We start from the raw sequence: 18082 nt of genomic DNA, 5'->3' as shown, positions 1-18082 counted from the left end.
GAGCACCTGGAGAAAACCCACGCAGACACGGGGAGGACGTGCAAACTCTGCACAGACAGTGCCCCAAGCCGGGAATCAAACCTGGGTCCCTGGCGCTATGAGGCGGCAGTGCTAACCACTGTGCCATCGTGCTGCATGTCACTTAGAAGCTGTAACAAACTTTGATCCGCAGCACAATTCATCGCTACTGTGCCCTCTAATATGTTCTGACACAAATTCTGATCAGAGTTTAGTGTTCTGACTTGCTATTGTGGTTCAGAACTAACATAGATTTCATGCAGAGGTTAAGAAGTGAATTTGGAAAGTGACGGCATTGTGGTAAACAGAATTATGTTCGGAATCATCACAGCTAATCTCCCTCTGGGAGGTATGAATATCATTTTACTCAGATAAGCCTATTTCGTGTGTATTCTGCAGTTATCAAAAGCCCCACTACATGCAGGAACTTTAAGCCTGTGTGAATTCTTCTGCATTTCCCATAACATTTTAAATTCTAAATTACGTTCTCAGTGCTGCAAATCCCTCATCCATTATTGCAATTTACATCACATTTTTACAGTCTTCTTTCTTTTTGCTGTTCTCATGTCTGCCACTGCTGGGGAAATGGACACGCTTCCACTTTGACATCAACCACTCCCCATTTAGGTATGGCATATTCGGTTACACAACAATGTTCCTGCTTTACTGTCTCCATCATAACCTCAGAGGGCTCACCCTCACAAACAATGTCAGTTGGATTTTTCTCACACTTTCCACACAAAACATTTTTTAGGCTATTTAGGTAACACTCCCATTGTAGGGGCTGTTTCCACCCTACCAGAGGGAAAAACAATCTTAACCTCGTCTTCACCAAGCTGCCTGCCGCAGATATATCAGTCCATGACAGTATCAGTAGGAGTGACCAGCACCCAGTGCCAGCAGAGATAAAGGCTTGCCTTTACGTTGAGCATACCCTTCATTGGATAGGGCAACGCTACCACTATGCTAAATGGGATGGACTTTGAACAGATCCAGCAACTCAAGACTAGGTATCTATGGAGTGCTGTGGGCCATCAGTAGCAACAGAATTTTACCCAACCACAATCTGTAACCTCATGGCCCAGCATATCTCTTACTCTATCATTACCACCAAGCTAGGGAATCAACCCTGGTTTAATGAAGAGTGCAGGAGGGCATGCCAGGAGCAACACCAGGCTTACCTGGTGAAGCTACAACACAGGACTACTTGCATGCCAAACAGCATAAGCATCAAGTGATAAACAGAGCTAAATGATTCCATAACCAACTAAACAGATGTAAGCTCTAAATTGCAGATCCAAAAGGAGTGAGACCACGTCAGGGTGAGACATCCAAAAGTACCTTGCATATGGTCTTATCGTCAACAAAAGAAAGGAGACTATCATCCTTGAGTTGGATTTTAACTGATGGCCCAGAGGTTCAATGCCAATGCACGAATCCAGACCCCTCTACTGCATACAGCTATAAATAAACACAGTTGCCTATTACCCTTCAGACCTATTGAGCAGTAACCAATACCCTACAACAGATTTCTACTGGATCTGTGTCCAGTCAATCCTGCATTTAGTCTGCATTTGAGGGTGATAAACAAGGGCCAGACCAGTCTCAATTGTGATACCCGGTCAATATTTCCTGTTCTAATCGATGCAGACAGCTGATCAGTCTGTTGCAGGCTGGCATGCTTGCAAGTCAATCACAGACGGGGCTAGGTGGGGACAGGAAAGCAAAGAAAACTGGGCAAATAAGGTGTCAAATTACATAGCCACATTTCTTCACATTGTGCATTCATTTTCCAACAATGAGATTCTGACATGACTTGTGCTGCACATTCTTACAAACATGCAAAAATAATGCCCCACGCTACTATTGATTGTCCTGATATATTTATCTAAGGCATTAATTAATCGGAGGTCACAGTTAAGAGTTATTTGGTTGTGTATTTCAGTCAAGGTGTTGTCAAAAGTTACGTAATGCAGAGAATGAACATAACACATCAAATTCCATCCCTAATGAACTGGCATTGCAGAGGCTGACACCAATAAGGCAATGCGCACACTGTTGTGAGTTTTGCACATTCCAGTGGAATCTGAGAAATAGCTGAGAAGAAATATGGCACAATTAATTTACTATCTCATGGTGCCATCCCCAATTTAAACATGTGGTGAGTGCAAGGTTTTCAGAGGACACGGCAGCCGGGGTGGGGGTGGTGTGTGGGGCAGAGTGGCGACATGACTTGTCGAGTGAAATGCCAGACGTTGGGGTAAAGGATGAGAGTAGCGGGTGAGACAGTAGGTAAGTAGCTCAGTTGAGATTGAGATTTTCATGTTGTTATTGTTTCCAGGATTTCTCCTCCCTGCCAAACCCCTTCCCAATTATTACACAGCGACTGTAGTAAGAAGTACGGGCGGCATGGTAGCACAGTGGTTAGCATTGCTGCTTCACAGCTCCAGGGACCTGGGTTCGATTCCCGGCATGGGTCACTGTCTGTGTGGAGTTTGCACATTCTCCTCGTGTCTGCGTGGGTTTCCTCCGGGTGCTCTGGTTTCCTCCCACAGTCCAAAGATGTGCGGGTTAGGTTGATTGGCCATGTTAAAATTGCCCCTTAGTGTCCTGAGATGCGTAGGTTAGAAGGATTAGCGGGTAATGTGTAGGGATATGGGGGTAGGGCCTGGGTGGGATTGTGGTCGGTGCAGACTCGATGGGCCAAATGGCCTCTTTCTGCACTGTAGGGTTTCTATGATCTATGAAGTGGGGAAGATTTGTATTTATGTACTTAAACAGAAAATGCTGGAAAATTTCAGCAGGTCTGATAGCATCTGTGGAGAGGGAATATAGCCAATGTTTCGTGTCAGGAACTAACTCTGTTCCCTCCCCACAGATGCTGTCCGACCTGCTGAGATTTTCCAGCATTTTCTGGTTTTGTTTCAGATTCCAGCATCCGCAGTAATTTTCTTTTATCTTTGTATTTATGTGTCTCTCATCAGAGAATCCCTACAGTGGAGAAGGAGGCCATTCAGCCCATTGAATCTGCACTCTCTCCAACAGAGGATCTTACCTAGGCCCACCTCCCACCTTATCCCCATAACCCCAGGCATTTATCCCGCTAATCTAGACATCTTGGGACACTGAGAGATAATTTAGCAGAAGGCGAATCCACCCAACCTGCACATCTTTGAACTCTGCTCATAGTCAACTCATGAACTTAGATCACAATTGTGCCACACTGCCGGGTTGCGTGATCTCACTTCTGCTGACATCTCCCAGAATTAATCCAGCCAAACCCCACTTCCACCCTCACATCCAGTCTGCGCATTCAATAAATCAACCTTTGTCATTCATGAGGGCATCACTGGGCACCTCCCCCCCACCGCCCTTTAAACTTTGCAAATGGACCACTCTGATGAAAGATCATTGACTTGAAACATCAACTTTGTCCCTCTCTCCACAGATGCTTCCTGACCTGCTGAGTCAGTACTCTAGTAAGTAGCAAGTAGGGCAATGGATGTTGTCTACATGGACTTCAGTAAGGCCTTTGACAAGGTTCCTCATGGCAGACTGGTGCAGAAGGTGAAGTCGCGTGGGATTGGAGGTGAACTGGCAAGGTGGATACAGAACTGGCTCGGTCATAGAAGACAGAGGGTAGCAGTGGAAGAGTGTGTTTCTGAATGGAGGGCTGTGACAAGTGGCGTTCCTCAGGGATCAGTGCTGGGACCTTTGCTGTACGTAATATATATAAATGATTTGGAGGAAAATATAACTGGTTTGATGAGTAAGTTTGCGAATGACACAAAGGTTGATGGATTTGCGGATAGTGATGAGGACCATCAGAGGATACAGCAGGATATAGATCGGTTGGATGGAGAGATGGCAGATGGAGTTTAATCCGGACAAATGTGAGGTAATGCATTTTGGAAGGTCTAATAAAGATAGGAAATATACAGTAAATGGCAGAACCCTTAAGAGTATTGATAGGCAGAGGGATCTGGGTGTACAGGTACATAGGTCACTGAAAGTGGCAACAGAGGTGGAGAAGATAGTCAAGAAGGCATACGGCATGCTTGCCTTCATTGGCCGGGGCATTGAATTTAAAAATTGGCAAGTCATGTTGCAGCTTTATAGAACCTTAGTTAGGCTGCACTTGGGATATAGTGTTCAATTCTGATCGCCACACTACCAGAAGGATGTGGAGGCTTTGGAGAGGGTACAGAAAAGATTTATCAGGATGTTGCCTGGCATGGAGGGCATTATTAATATGAGAAGAGGTTGGAGAAACTTGGTTTGTTCTCACTGGAACGAGGGAGGTTGAGGGGCAACCTGATAGAAGTCTACAAGATTATGAGGGACATAGACAGAGTGGATAGTCAGAAGCTTTTTCCCAGGGTGGAAGAGTCAATTACCAGGGGGTATAGGTTTAAGGTGCGAGGGGCAAGGTTTAAAGGAGATGTACAAGGCAAGTTTTTTATACAGAGGGTGATGGATGCCTGGAACTCGCTGCTGGGGAGGTAGTGGAAGCAGATACAATAGTGAGCTTTTAAGGGGTGTCTGGACAATACATGAATAGGATGGGAATAGAGGGATATGGTCCCTGGAAGGGTAGGGGGCTTTAGTTCAGTCGGGCAGCATGGTCGGTGCAGGCTTGGAGGGCCGAAGGGCCTGTTCTTGTGCTGTAATTTTCTTTGTTCTACTGTACAACCCCCACTCAACCCCAACCTCCCCCATTTGATCCAAGGCTGCAAATGGAGACTACACCACACTCTCGGGAGGGGTAGCAGCTAAGTCAAACACATTTGTAGCTGGTTTAATTATTTTTTTTTAAAAAACGATGTTATGATTTCCTACGTCTTAAATTCAATGGAGTCTCTTTAAGGATTAAGATAAATAGTAGAAATGTGTCATTTTTAATGGACTGAAGTAAAAACTGAGAAAATTTCCCCCATTTTGTTGGAATGGACGGCGCTGGGCTGTGATTTGTAACCCATGGTAACTAAACAAGAAGCTTCAAGTGTTGGGACAGAAATAGTTCCTGAATTAATTCACACAGAGTTACAGCAGGTTTGTTTTTTTTAAAGAGTTATGGTTGGAAATTGCGAAAAAAAGTAAACCTTTTTTGAACTTTGAATAACTTTATTGAACTTTGAATAGCTTTTGAGAAACTTTGAATAAATTTTTAGAAACTTTGAATAACTTTTTTGAACTTTGAATAACTTTTTAGAAACTTTTAATAACTTTTTTGAACTATTAAAAACTTTTTAAATGTTTTTTTTCTCAGCCATGCCCACAAGCAGCAAAGCCCTGGAGCCGCGGAGTTTTGTGGTGATAACGCCTCTGCCCCTCCCTCCGTCCAAAGGACTGAAGGTGAAGGCTCGGAGTCTGACCGTCTACAGCCCATCCGAGCCGAGCAGACAGCAGGTCTTCCGCGAGAATTATTGCCGGAGGCAGCATCAGCTGAGCCAGCAGGGTTACCGTTCAGTCTGCTGGAAACCCTACCAGGCAATCGGACAACCCCTTCACCTGGAGCCGAGGCAGCTCATCCTACATTCACTAGGGCAGCTTGATCAGGTCAGGACTGAAGGATTCATATCCATTGAATACAGTCAACATACACACACACACAGTTATGTATACTTATGGAGCCAAGCTCTGCCCAAATCCTCTCAAAATCAACGAAAGTAACTGTTGACATTTGTGCACAGGAATCTCTTAATATCAAAGCCATTCATTCTAATATGAAAGCAAATTACTGCAGATTCTGGAATCTGAAACAAAAACAGAAAATGCTGGGGGTGGCATAGTGGTTAGCACTGCTGCCTCACAGCTCCAGGGACCAGGGTTCGATTCCCAGCTTGGGTGACTGTGCAGAGTCTGCATGTTTTCCCTGTGTCTGCGTGGGTTTCCTGCGGGTGCTCCGGTTTCCTCCCACAGTCTGAAAGACGTGCTGGTTAGGTGCATTGGCCATGCTAAATTCTACCTCAGTGCACCCGAACAGGCGTCGGAGTGTGACGACTACGGGATTTTCACAGTAGCTTCATTGCAGTGTTAATGTAAGCCTACTTGTGACACTAATAAATAAACTTAAATTTAAACTTTAAAATCTCAGCAGATCTGACAGCATCTGTGGAGAGATAATAGATCCAACGTTTTGAGTCAGGATGACCCTTGGTCAGAGCTGAAGACAAGGAAAATTGGACAAGATTTATACTGGCGGGGGGTGGGGGAGGGAGGTTGTAATTGATAGGAATGGCAAAGGCAAAGAGACAGCTGCACAGTGGTTAGCACTGCCGCCTCACAGCGCCAAGGTTCGGGGTTCAATTCTGGTCTTGGGTGACTGTGTGTTCGGAGTCTGCACGTTCTCCCTGTGTCTGCATGGGTTTCCTCCAGGTACTCCAGTTTCCTCCCACACTCCAAAGATGTGCGGGTTAGGTGGATTGGCCATGCTAAATTGCCCCTTGGTGTCCAAAGATGTCTAGGTTAGGTGGGTGGTGGATGTGTGGGGTTACAGGGATAGGACTGGGGAGAGAGCCTGGGTTAGACTCTCTGTCAGAGAGTTGGTGCAGACTCTGAATGGCCTCTTCTACACTTGGGATTCTATAAAAAAAGATTCTGTAAATGGTGATGTTAAAGGCTGAGAATTGTGCTAAGAGCTTTTACTATTCATTCTCATGACATTTTCAAGGTGATCACACTATCTGACACAACAGATATTAACAATCAAAACCTTTCATGATACTGAGCGGATCTTTTAAATCTCCCGTAACTTTCTTTGCTGGAAGGAGTACAATCCCAACTTCTCTTTATTCTCTTTCATGTGCAGCCATTACTGTCAGCGCGGGATGGTAAAGGGAGAACAGTACATCTTCGAATAGTTGGTCGAAGAGTCAGTCATGGAGAGATACCAGTCATTCAAATTGCAATTGGGCTGAACAGCTTTGCAGTTAACATATTACTATAGAAAATTAAGTCTTGCTGTGTATTTCTTATTTCTCCTCACATTGTTCTGTCTTTAAGTAAGTCTGTAATCTCCATGTTGAATAGTACACTTTACACTTGAAGAGTGGTTTTGTATGTGGTTGGTGAAAGGGGGAATAAAGGGAACAGGGTATATGGCATTAGGATTGCCACTTGTGTGAATGCTGAATGCCGGTTTAGACTGGCTGGGCTGAAAAGCCTGTTTCCGTGTGGTAATTTCGAGCAAAATGGATCTCTTTGGTCCTGTAAAATTAAACATCATTGTGCACCACCAGTGTTAGTTATTGCCAGGGTCAGTGTTTTGAGTTAGTGGCGTTTCGAGTTCAGGCTCTTAACATCCTTGCATTTGCAAAGGGGAGCTGTAGTTTCTGAGGAGTCCCAAAGGATTGTATCTCTTCTGAGAGACATTGGTGCAGTACTGGTAGAGTGGATTGGCCATGTTAAATTCTCCCTCAGTGTATCCAAACAGGCGCCAGATTGTGGTGACTAGGAGATTTTGTGACTTTTAAGGGGCGTCTTGACAAATACATGAATAGGATGGGAATAGAGGGATATGGTCCCCCAGAAGAGTAGGGGATTTTAGTTCAGTCGGTCAGCATGGTCGGTGCAGGCTTGGAGGGCCAAAGGGCCTGGTCCTGTGCTGTAATTTTCTTTGTTCTAAAGCTCTGCTGTAAATCATGCTTGGGCTGTGTTATGTTTACCACTGCAGTAAACTTCATTGGCTTATACAGCACAGGAAGAAGCCATTTGGCACATTGTACCTGTGCCAGCTCTTTGAAAGAGCCACCCAATTAGTTGCCCCTCCCCAACTCTTTGCCCATAGTCTCGCAAAGTTTCCTTTTGAAGCATTAATCCAATTCCCTTTTGAGCATTCTTACTGAATTGCTTCCACCATCCTTTAAGCCAGTGCATTCCAGATCATAAGAACTAGCTTCATTTTAAATCAAAATCCACCTCCTCCCCGACACCCCATTCCCCCTCAAAGTTCTTTTGCTACTGTGTCCTCTGCTTACTGTCCCATTGCTGATGGAAACAATTGTCCCTTGTGTACTCTGTTGTTTCCTCTATCAAAACCCTTCATGATGCTGAACACCTCCATTAAATCTCCCTTAACCTGGAACGAATACAATCCCAACTCCTCAATATTCTCTTTCCATGTTAGACACTGCTGCAGCCTTGAACCATTCCCGTCAGCATGCGACAGTAAAGGGGAAAACAGTACATAGAGTTATCGAGTCATAGAGGAAAGCATGGAAACAGGCCCTTCGGCCCAACTTGTCCATGCTGCCCCCCTTTTCTTAAACCCCTAAGCTAGTCCCAATTGCCCACATTTGGCCCATATCCCTCTATACCCCCATCCTACCCATGTAACTGTCTAAACGCTTTTTAAAAGACACAATTGTACCCGCCTCTACTACTACCTCTGGCAGCTTGTTCCAGACACTCACCACCCTCTGCGTGAAAAAATTGCCCCTTTTGTATCTCTCCCCTCTCACCCTAAACCTATGCCCTCTAGTTTTAGACTCCCCTACCTTTGGGAAAAGATATTGACGATCTAGCTGATCTATGCCCCTCATCTTCACATCTTTGAATAGTTGGTCAAAGAGTTCTTCCAAGAGTCTCGAGAGAATTCAATTCATTGTTTTCTTTATCCAGACCGTGAGCGATGAGCCAAAAAGCACAGCGGAGGAAAATCCAGAAGAAGCAAAAAGCTTCACCTCTCCAATGGTGTCAAAGGAGAACAAGGTAACAATGGAAAATTGTGATTTTTTTTTTAAAGGTGTTGGATCTGGCTGGTCACAAGAGATTGTCGGTGTCAAGATTTGGGAGCAATTGAACTGAGTAGCAAGTGGTGGTGTTCAGTTACTTTTGCTTTTCCCCCCTTCCGTGAAAGTGCAGAACACTGGCAGGGCATGGTCCTGTGACACTTCTGGTCCCTCATCCAGTGATGCCTTTTCTTACATTTTGCTCTGCTGCCTCATCTGTGACGGAGCAAGAGTTGCAATGCGTTGCTGGAAAGGGAGAGAAACCCCCAGGAGTTTGCAGGATCAAGCTATTTAAATAAATCAGGCTGGTGACTATGGCAGTATTGGTGCATCTTTAAATGTCTGCTGGGGTGGAAGGGAGGGAGAAACATGGAGCCCTGGAAATTCCTACGGAGGCAAAGCTGGCAGCATTGGCTTCATCAGTCGTTCATTTAAATGGTGCGAGCTGTATTTTTCTAGGGTAATCCATGCCAGTACAATGGAGAGGCAGTGGCACACTGATATTGTCACTGGACTAATAATCCAGAGACTGTTTTGATTTATTATTGTCACATGTATTAGTATACAGTGAAAAGTATTGTTTCTTGCATGCTATACAGACAAAGCATACCGTACATAGAGAAGGAAACGAGAGAGTGCAGAATGTAGTGTTAGTCATAGCTAGGGTGTAGAGGAAGATCAACGTAATGCGAGGTAGGTCCAGTCAAAAGTCTGATAACAGCAAGGAAAAAGCTGTTCTTGAGTCGGTTGGTACGTGTTCTCAGACTTTTGTATCTTTTTCCGGTTGGAAGAAAGTATGTCCAGGATGTGTGGAGTCTTTAATTATGCTGGCTGCTTTTCCGAGGCAGCGGGTAGTGTAGACAGTGTCAATGGGTGGGAGGCTGGTTTGAGTGATGGACTGGGCTTCGTTTACGACCCTTTGTAGTTTTTTGCGGTCTTGGACAGAGCAGGAGCATTACCAAGCTGTATTGGGTGGCACGATGGTGCAGTGGTTAGCACTGCTGCCTCACAGCACCTGGGTTCAATTCCAGCCTCGGGTGACTGTCTGTGTAAAGTTTGCACATTCCCCCCATGTCTGCATGGATTTCTTCCGAGTGCTCCGGTTTCCTCCCATAGGCCAAAGATGGGTGGGTTAGGTTGATTGACCATGCTAAATTGCCCCGTACTGTCAGGGAAGATTAGCAAGGTAAATGTGTGGGGTTACAGTGTTAGGGCCTGGGGGGGGATTGTTGTCGGTTTGGGCTCGGTGGGCCAAATGGCCTCCTTCTATACTGTAGGGGTTCTATAACTCAGGGCAATGCTCTGGGGACCTGGGTTCAAATCCTGCCATGGCCGATGATGAAATGTGAATTTAATAAAAATCTGGAATTAAGAATCTAAAAACTCACCTAGTTCACTAAGGTCCTTTAGGGAGAGAAATCTGCAGTCCTTGCCTGGTTTGGCCTTCATGTGACTCCAGAGACACAGCAATGGATATGGTTGACTCTCAAATGCCCTCTGAATTGGAGGGCAGTTGGGGATGGGCAATAAATGCTGGCCCAGCCAATGACACTCACGGAAAAATAAATTAAATAACCCATGTGAACTCTTGTCACCCCACTGCAATAGACTCTGGTCTCTTATTGGCATCCAGTGATCAGGCCTCGGGAGTGGGAGTATAAGGACATCTTTTCTCAATGCTGGGTCTTTAGAGTTGCCATTGTGACATGATCTTCTGTATTGAGACTAGTTCCTGCTCCACTTTAAGCCCCCTCCAGCAATAGGTACTGGATAATGATCAGGCGCAGGGTTTGATGTCCATTCCTCCTCTCTGTGTCCAGGACTGATGAGTCCGATTGCAGCAGTCGTTGCATACACGCTTATCCTTGTACAGGGTCACTGTTGTCGGGAAACAAAAAAATCCCCGGATATGGATATCCATTTTTAATAAAATACAGCAGAGACCCCACAGCCAGGGACAAGCCCATCAAAAACATTCTGTCTAGCTAGAATCAGCAAACAGAGAACATAGAGACAGTGAAAGCAGCTACAGTACTCAAACCATCAAAGACTGGGGACCGATATTCATAACCCATAGATAGGGAAGACACGCACATCAGTAACACCCCACTGTTTCCATGAGCACTGCCCATGTGATCCGCCAGTGAGTAAATGACTTATCGTCTACAGAATAAAGAATGCTCACTGGATGAGAACATGGAGGTCTAACTTCAAACACTCTAGACTGAATGTTAATGTATCTTTAACGGCGCAGTTTTGGTCAGGAAGGTGTGAATCTGTACTATTGTACCTGGCCGAGCCATTTCCAAATAGACATGAACGTGCAAACTAGCATCATTGTATGACGCCAGACCATCTGCTGATAAATTGAAACTTGCGAATGTATACTATTGTATTAAACAAAACGGTTGCAAGAGGTGTAAGTTGTGTAAGTCCTGCAGAAACATATAAATAGTTAGAAGTTTCTGGCACTTGTGAAAGCATCTCGGGAGAGTAAGACCTGTGTTGCCTTCCCACTGGCGTAATAAAGCTACCTTGATTATTGAACCTTGGCTCTGGCTCTGATTTGTCACGTCTTTCATTCCTGCCAACAGTCCCAATCTTTGGATCACGTGTATCCGGGGGCACTGGCCCCTCCCTCCAGCAGAGACCGAGAAGTTCATATGGATTCTGCTGGAGTGCCAGTTTCCCATGCTTGTTGAGTTTGGGTGGCATAGCATTGGCATCTGGAGCTTTGCCCATGGCAAATGAATCAATAGCTTTGCCAAGCTACTCCACTGTGGGTTCGATATCTGGCTCTACTATAACATGCAGGCTCTTTATGTTGTCTAGAGCGTCCTCGGTAACAGTGTTCTCCCTGGAAAACAACTCAAGGTTTTTTTTATTCATTTGTGGGACATGGGCATCGCTGGCTGGCCAGTATTTATTGCTCATCCCTAGTTGCCCTTGTTCAGAGGGCAGTTGAGAGTCAACCACATTGCTGTGGCTCTGGAGTCACATGTAGGCCCAGACCAGGTAAGGATGGCAGATTTCCTTCCATAAAGGACATTAGTGAACCAGATGGGTTTTTCTGACAATCGACAATGGTTATCAGTAGATTCTTAATCACAGATTTTTTTTTGTTGAATTTAAATTCCCCCACCTGCCGTGGCAGGATTCGAACCTGGGTCCCCAGAACATTAGCTGAGTTTCTGAATTAAGAGTCTGGCGATAATACCACGAGGCAGTGGGCAGCACGGTGGCAGAGTGGTTAGCACTGCTACCTCACAGCGCCAGGGACCTGGGTTCAATTCCGACCTCGGGTCACTGGCTGTGTGGAGTTTGCACATTTTCCCCGTGTCTGCGTGAGTTTCCTCCGGGTGCTCCGGTTTCCTCCCACAGTCCAAAGATGTGTGGGTTAGGTGGATCGGTCATGGTAAATTGGCCCTTAGTGTCAGGGGGACCAGCTAGAGTAAATGCATGGGATTATGGGGATAGGGCCTGGGTGGGATTGTGGTTGGTGCAGACTCGATGGGCCAAATGGTCTCCTTCTGCACTGTAGGGATTCTATGATTCTAGGCCATCGCCTCCTCATGGTGCTCCATCCATCTCTGGAACTGCTTATTGCTGTTGGTGATGACCTTCCCTGACTTTTCAATAGTGCTGTTTTCTTTGCTGTTGGACCTGTTACCTTTTTGATCTCTTCATGCATGTCCCTCATGCTGAAGGGCATCTGGACAGTGTTGTAACCAGTCATCATTTGCGCCTTGCCTAACAGTTTGTTGGACTTCCACTTTGAGCTATGCTTAGAGCATTCAGAGTCTTCTCACTTGGATCTCTCTTGTCATTAATGATTGGACTACTTGGCTTCCATCACAGTAATGTTTCCCTTGAACCAGCCAGCAGTTTTTATCTCTTGCTTCCCATCTGTTGAGATTGCTGTATTGAAGGTATGTCTGAAAGCATGTTCCAAATCATTTCTTTGTGGGAATGCCTGAGGGTATCTGTTCAATCAAGTGGCAGAACTGTTGGCATTTCTCTGAATGGGCAGTATGACTGACATTGATATGAGGACGGCATTTCTGCTTTGAATGAAAAATCTTCAAGAGTTGTATCCTTACCTTTGTGCACACTAGGGGGGGGGATCTGTAACACAGTCAGCACTATATGTGTTGAGAATGATGTTCAGAGAATCACATCTTGTGATGATCATATCCAGCTAGTCTCAATGTCCTGATCTTGGACATCTCCAGGACATCTTGTGGCATGGTTTGTTCTGAAAGAAGATGTTAGTTACATAAAACTCCTGGCAGCGAAAAGCTGAAGTCATCTCTGTCTGTTTTCAATTATCTTCCCCTGGCTATGAGGTCCAAGGCAGAATTGGAGATTCTGCTGATAGTAGTGTCCAGCTCCTCATTGAAGTGGTCTTTCACCCCTGGGAAACACAGTGTTGGAGCAGATACTCATGAGATTAACTGGCTCTGGAGTTGAGAGGTGGATGGAGTGAACATGTTCTGAACCATTTGTGGGGAATTCTATCATTGACAGCAGTGAGTTCCTCACAGTGAAGCCTACGCTATCTCATGCATTCTCTCTCAAATCTTCCAATGCCAGATGCACATTTACATGTTTTTCTCTGAGTTCTCCGTTTTCTCCGGGTGCTCCAGTTTCTTCCCACAGTTTGAAAGACATGCTGGTTAGGTGCATTGACCCGAACAGGCGCCGGAATGCGACGACTAGGGGGATTTCACAGTAACTTGATTGCAGTGTTAATGTAAGCCTTACTAGTAACTAATAAATAAAGAAACTTTAAACTTGGTCTTTGGCTATGTCAATATTCAGTCTGTGATGCCAATACAGCTGTCTTGTGCTCATTATCAACCAGTTACAAGCCATCTGTTAACCTCATGCAAGTGGTCCTGATGTTCTGGTTTGCCAATTCAAGAGTTGACATCTTCTTTATTTTTGTTTGTTTGCCTTATGCGATTGAATCCTTAAGTAGAGACTCTGAGCTCCAAGACCCATTGAAGCAGATGGACTGTGGCAGGTCAGCACCTTACTTGTCAGGGTTGCCCCAACTTCAGTTGGGCATTGAACAAAGAACAATACAGCACAGGAACAGGCCCTTCGGCCCTCCAAGCCTGCGCCGCTCATGTGCCCACTGGACCATTCGTTTGTATCCCTCTATTCCCAATCTGTTCATGTGGCTATCTAGATAAGTATTAAACGATGCCAGCGTGTCCGCCTCAATCACCTTGCTTGGCAGTGCATTCCAGGCCCCCACCACCCTCTGTGTAAAATACATCCCCCTGACATCTGTGTTGAACCTTGCCCCCCTCACCTTGAACCTGTGACCCTCGTGTTCATCACCTCCGACCTGGGAAAAAGCTTCCCACTGTTCACCCTATCTATGCCCTTCATAATTTTATACACCTCTATTAGGTCGCCCCTCATTCTCCGTCTTTCCAGGGAGAACATCCCCAGTTTACCCAATCTCTCCTCATAGCTGAGACCCTCCATACCAGGCAACATGCTGGTAAACCTTTTCTGTACTCTCTCCAAAGCCTCCATGTCCTTCTGGTAGTGTGGTGACCAGAACTGGATGCAGTATTCCAAATGTGGCCTAACCAACGTTCTATACAGCCGCAACATCATATGCCAGCTTTTATATTCTATGCCCCGTCCAATAAAGGCAAGCATGCCATATGCCTTCTTCACCACCCTCTCCACCTGTGCTGCCACCTTTAAGGATCTGTGGACTTGTACATCCAGGTCCCTCTGTGTGTCTATACTCCTGATGGTTCTGCCATTTATTGTATCGCTCCCCCTTACATTAGATCTACCGAAATGCATCACTTCGCATTTCTCTGGATTAAATTCCATCTGCCATTTCTCCGCCCAATGTTCCAGCCTATCTATATGCTGCTGTATTCTCTGACAAATGTTCATCACTATCCGCAACTCCAGCAATCTTTATGTCGTCCGCAAACTTACTGATCACACCAGCTACATCTTCCTCCAAATCATTTATATATATCACAAACAGCAGAGGTCCCAGTACAGAGCCCTGCGGAACACCACTAGTCACAGACCTCCAACCGGAAAAAGACCCCTCCACTGTTACCCTCTGTCTTCTGTGGCTAAGCCAGTTCTCCACCCATCTAGCTCGCTCACCTTTGATCCCATGAGATTTAACCTTTTGCACCAGCCTGCCATGAGGGACCTTGTCAAACGCTTTACTAAAATCCATACAGACGACATCCACGGCCCTCCCCTCGTCAATCATTTTTGTCGCCTCCTCAAAAAACTCAACCAAATTTGTGAGGCATGACCTCCCTCGTACAAAACCATGCTGTCTATCGCTAATGAGATTATTCAGTTCTAAATGCGCATATATCCTATCTCTAAGAATCTTCTCCAACAATTTCCCTACCACGGACGTCAAGCTCACCAGCCGAAAATTACCCGGGTTATGCTTGCTACCCTTCTTAAATAACGGGACCACATTTGCTACCCTCCAATCCTCTGGGACCTCACCTGTGTCCAGCGAAGAGACAAAGATTTCTGTTAGAGGCCCAGCAATTTCATCTCTTGCCTCCCTGAGGAGTCTAGGATAGATGCCATCCGGCCCTGGCGATTTGGCTGTCTTAATGTTTCCTAAAAAACCTAGCACTTCCTCCCTTGTAATTGAGATTTTTTTCTAACGGGTCAACACATCTCTCTCAGACACTACCAGTCAACATGTCCCTCTCTTTTGTGAATACTGATGCAAAGTAGTCATTTAGGATCTCACCTACTTCCTTTGGTTCTAAGCATAATTCCCCTCCTTTGTCCCTGAGAGGTCTGAATCTTTTCCTAATCACTCTCTTGTTCCTAACGTATTTATAAAATGCCTTAGGATTCTCCTTAATCCTGTCTGCCAAGGACATTTCGTGACCCCTTTTTGCCCTTCTAACTCCCTGTTTGAGTTCTTTTCTACTTTCTCTGTATTCCTCCAGTGCTCGTCATGTATGCCTCTTTTTTCTTTTTGATTCGACCCACAATTTCACTGGTTATCCACGGCTCTCGAATCCTACCTTTCCTATCCTTCCTCTTTACAGGCACATGCCTGTCCTGCAGTCCTATCAACTGCTCCTTAAAAGACTCCCACATGCCAGATGTGGATTTACCCTCGAACAGCCTCTCCCAATCAACAGCCACCAAATCCTACCTAATCCGGCTGTAATTAGCCTTCCCCCAATTCAGCACCTTACCCATAGGACAACACTCATCTTTTTCCATTACTATCCTAAAGTTTACAGAATTGTGGTCACTATTTGCCACATGTTCCCCCACTGAAACTTTGATGACCTGACCAGGCTCATTCCCCAGTACTAGGTCCAGTATAGCCCCCTCTCTAGTTGGACTGTCAACATATTGTTCCAAAGAACCTTCCTGTACGCATTTTATAAATTCTTCCCCGTCCAGGCTGACCAGTGGGATATGCTGTCCCTCCTAGCATTGAAGGCTCAGGCACCCGTCTCTAGGCCAATCGATTTGGGCTCATCACTCATCACTGTTGCCTGTTAACACTCTGCAGTGAAAATGGAAAGTCCTCTCCAAGTTTAAACCTGGACAAAATTCACGGAGGCCCTGGGTCTGCCCAAATCTCAGTGTACCCCTCTCGACGTCCCCGGTTAAGTCCATAGGAAAGCACTTATATTTGGCACTGGCTTTGTTCAAGAGTTCCTGGAAGGGTGACCTAATTTAGACATCAGTCTTCCTTTGGGCTCCGCTGCAGAGTTTTTGTGAGGTGAGAGTGAATGCCCTTGACTTCAAGGCAGCATTTAATCAGGGGGTCTCAATAAAGTTTAAGCGACTGAGGAAAGCACATTGCTTTGAGTTATACTTAGCCCAAAGGAAGATGGTTGTGGTTGTTGGAGGCTAATCATCTTAGCCACAGAATATCGCTGCAGGAGTTCATAGAATCCCTACACTGCAGAAGGAGGCCATTCAGCCCATCGAGTCTGCACTGACTCTCTGAGTGAACATCTTATGCAGGCCCATCTTGCCCTATCCCCGTAACCCCATTTAATCCCCCCAGCCGACACATCTTGGGACGCTAAGGGGCAATTTTGCATGGCCAATCCACCTAATCTGCACATCTTTGGACTGTTCCCCGGAGAAATCTCCTAGGGCCAAACATCGTCAGCTACTCATCAGATACCTTTCCTCCATCATAATGTCACCATGAAGAGGTTTTTCTGATGAGTGCACAATATTCAACTCGATTTGCAATTCCTCAGATACTGAAGCAGTCCATCCATGCCTCTATACAGCAAGACCTGGTCAACATTCAGGCTTGGGTCGCTAAGTGGCAAGTAACTTTCGCACCACGCAAATATCATAGAATCATAGAAACCCTACAGTGCGGAAGGAGGCCATTCGGCCCATCGAGTCTGCACCGACCACAATCCCACCCAGGCCCTACCCTCACATATTTACCCGCTAATCCCACTAACCTACGCATCTCAGGACTCTAAGGGGCAATTTTTAACCTGGCCAATCAACCTAACCCGCACATCTTTGGACTGTGGGAGGAAACCGGAGCACCCGGAGGAAACCCACGCAGACACGAGGAGAATGTGCAAACTCCACACAGACAGTGACCCGAGCCGGGAATCGAACCCGGGACCCTGGAGCTGTGAAGCAGCAGTGCTAACCACTGTGCTACCGTGCCGCCCGAAGATGTCCAGGCAATGGACATCTTCCTTTGACCTTCGACAGCATTTCCATTACTGAATCCCCCACTATCATCCTTGAACGTCAGCATTGACCAGAAACTTAACTGAACCAACTGTAAATACTGTGGCTACAGGAGTAGGCCAGAGACTGGGAATTCCAAAGCAAATAACTCCCCTCCTGAACCCCAGACCTGTCCACTTGTAAATTGGTACACACTGCTGCCACTGTTTATTGGCGGTGGTGGATGCGATCAAGTGAGCTGTTTTATCCTGGATGGTGTTGAACTTCTTAAGTGGGTTATTCAGCTGAGAAGGTGGTGATTGTGTGGGCCAGATATATCCTTTATTGATAGAATGTAACATTGAATTTCACACATAAAATGAAAATCTGGTTATGTAAATGTACGGCGGTTCAATATTCTCCTCACCACCATTTCCAACACAAAAGAAACATTAACGCTTCTGATAGATCCAGCTTCTGTATTACAAAGCCTTGCTCCAGCCCTGTGTGTGTAAGTGAAGGGACTTGGGAATATTAAGATATGATAAATGTGGTAAGTGGCAGTATTCGTTGTACGTACCTTGCTAGCAACAGTATTGTATTGGCAATCAAATAGCATTTCTTTCTTC

The 18082-nt window shown here is 45.7% G+C and overlaps 1 protein-coding gene across 1 annotated transcript in view; it reads left to right on the top strand.

Annotated features, from left to right (window-relative positions):
* Window positions 1-5289: 5289 nt before the first annotated feature.
* LOC144503144 (coiled-coil domain-containing protein 60-like) overlaps window positions 5290-18082 on the top strand; it is a 106254-nt gene continuing 93461 nt past the window's right edge. Inside the window, exons 1-2 of the mRNA XM_078227655.1 lie at window positions 5290-5577; window positions 8641-8730. Coding sequence (XP_078083781.1) covers window positions 5290-5577; window positions 8641-8730 — 378 coding nt within the window. The remainder of the gene's footprint in view (window positions 5578-8640; window positions 8731-18082) is intronic.

Source organism: Mustelus asterias, chromosome 13, assembly GCF_964213995.1.
Source record: "Mustelus asterias chromosome 13, sMusAst1.hap1.1, whole genome shotgun sequence".
Taxonomy (NCBI): domain Eukaryota; kingdom Metazoa; phylum Chordata; class Chondrichthyes; order Carcharhiniformes; family Triakidae; genus Mustelus; species Mustelus asterias.
This window is presented reverse-complemented; position numbering and strand designations above follow the sequence as displayed.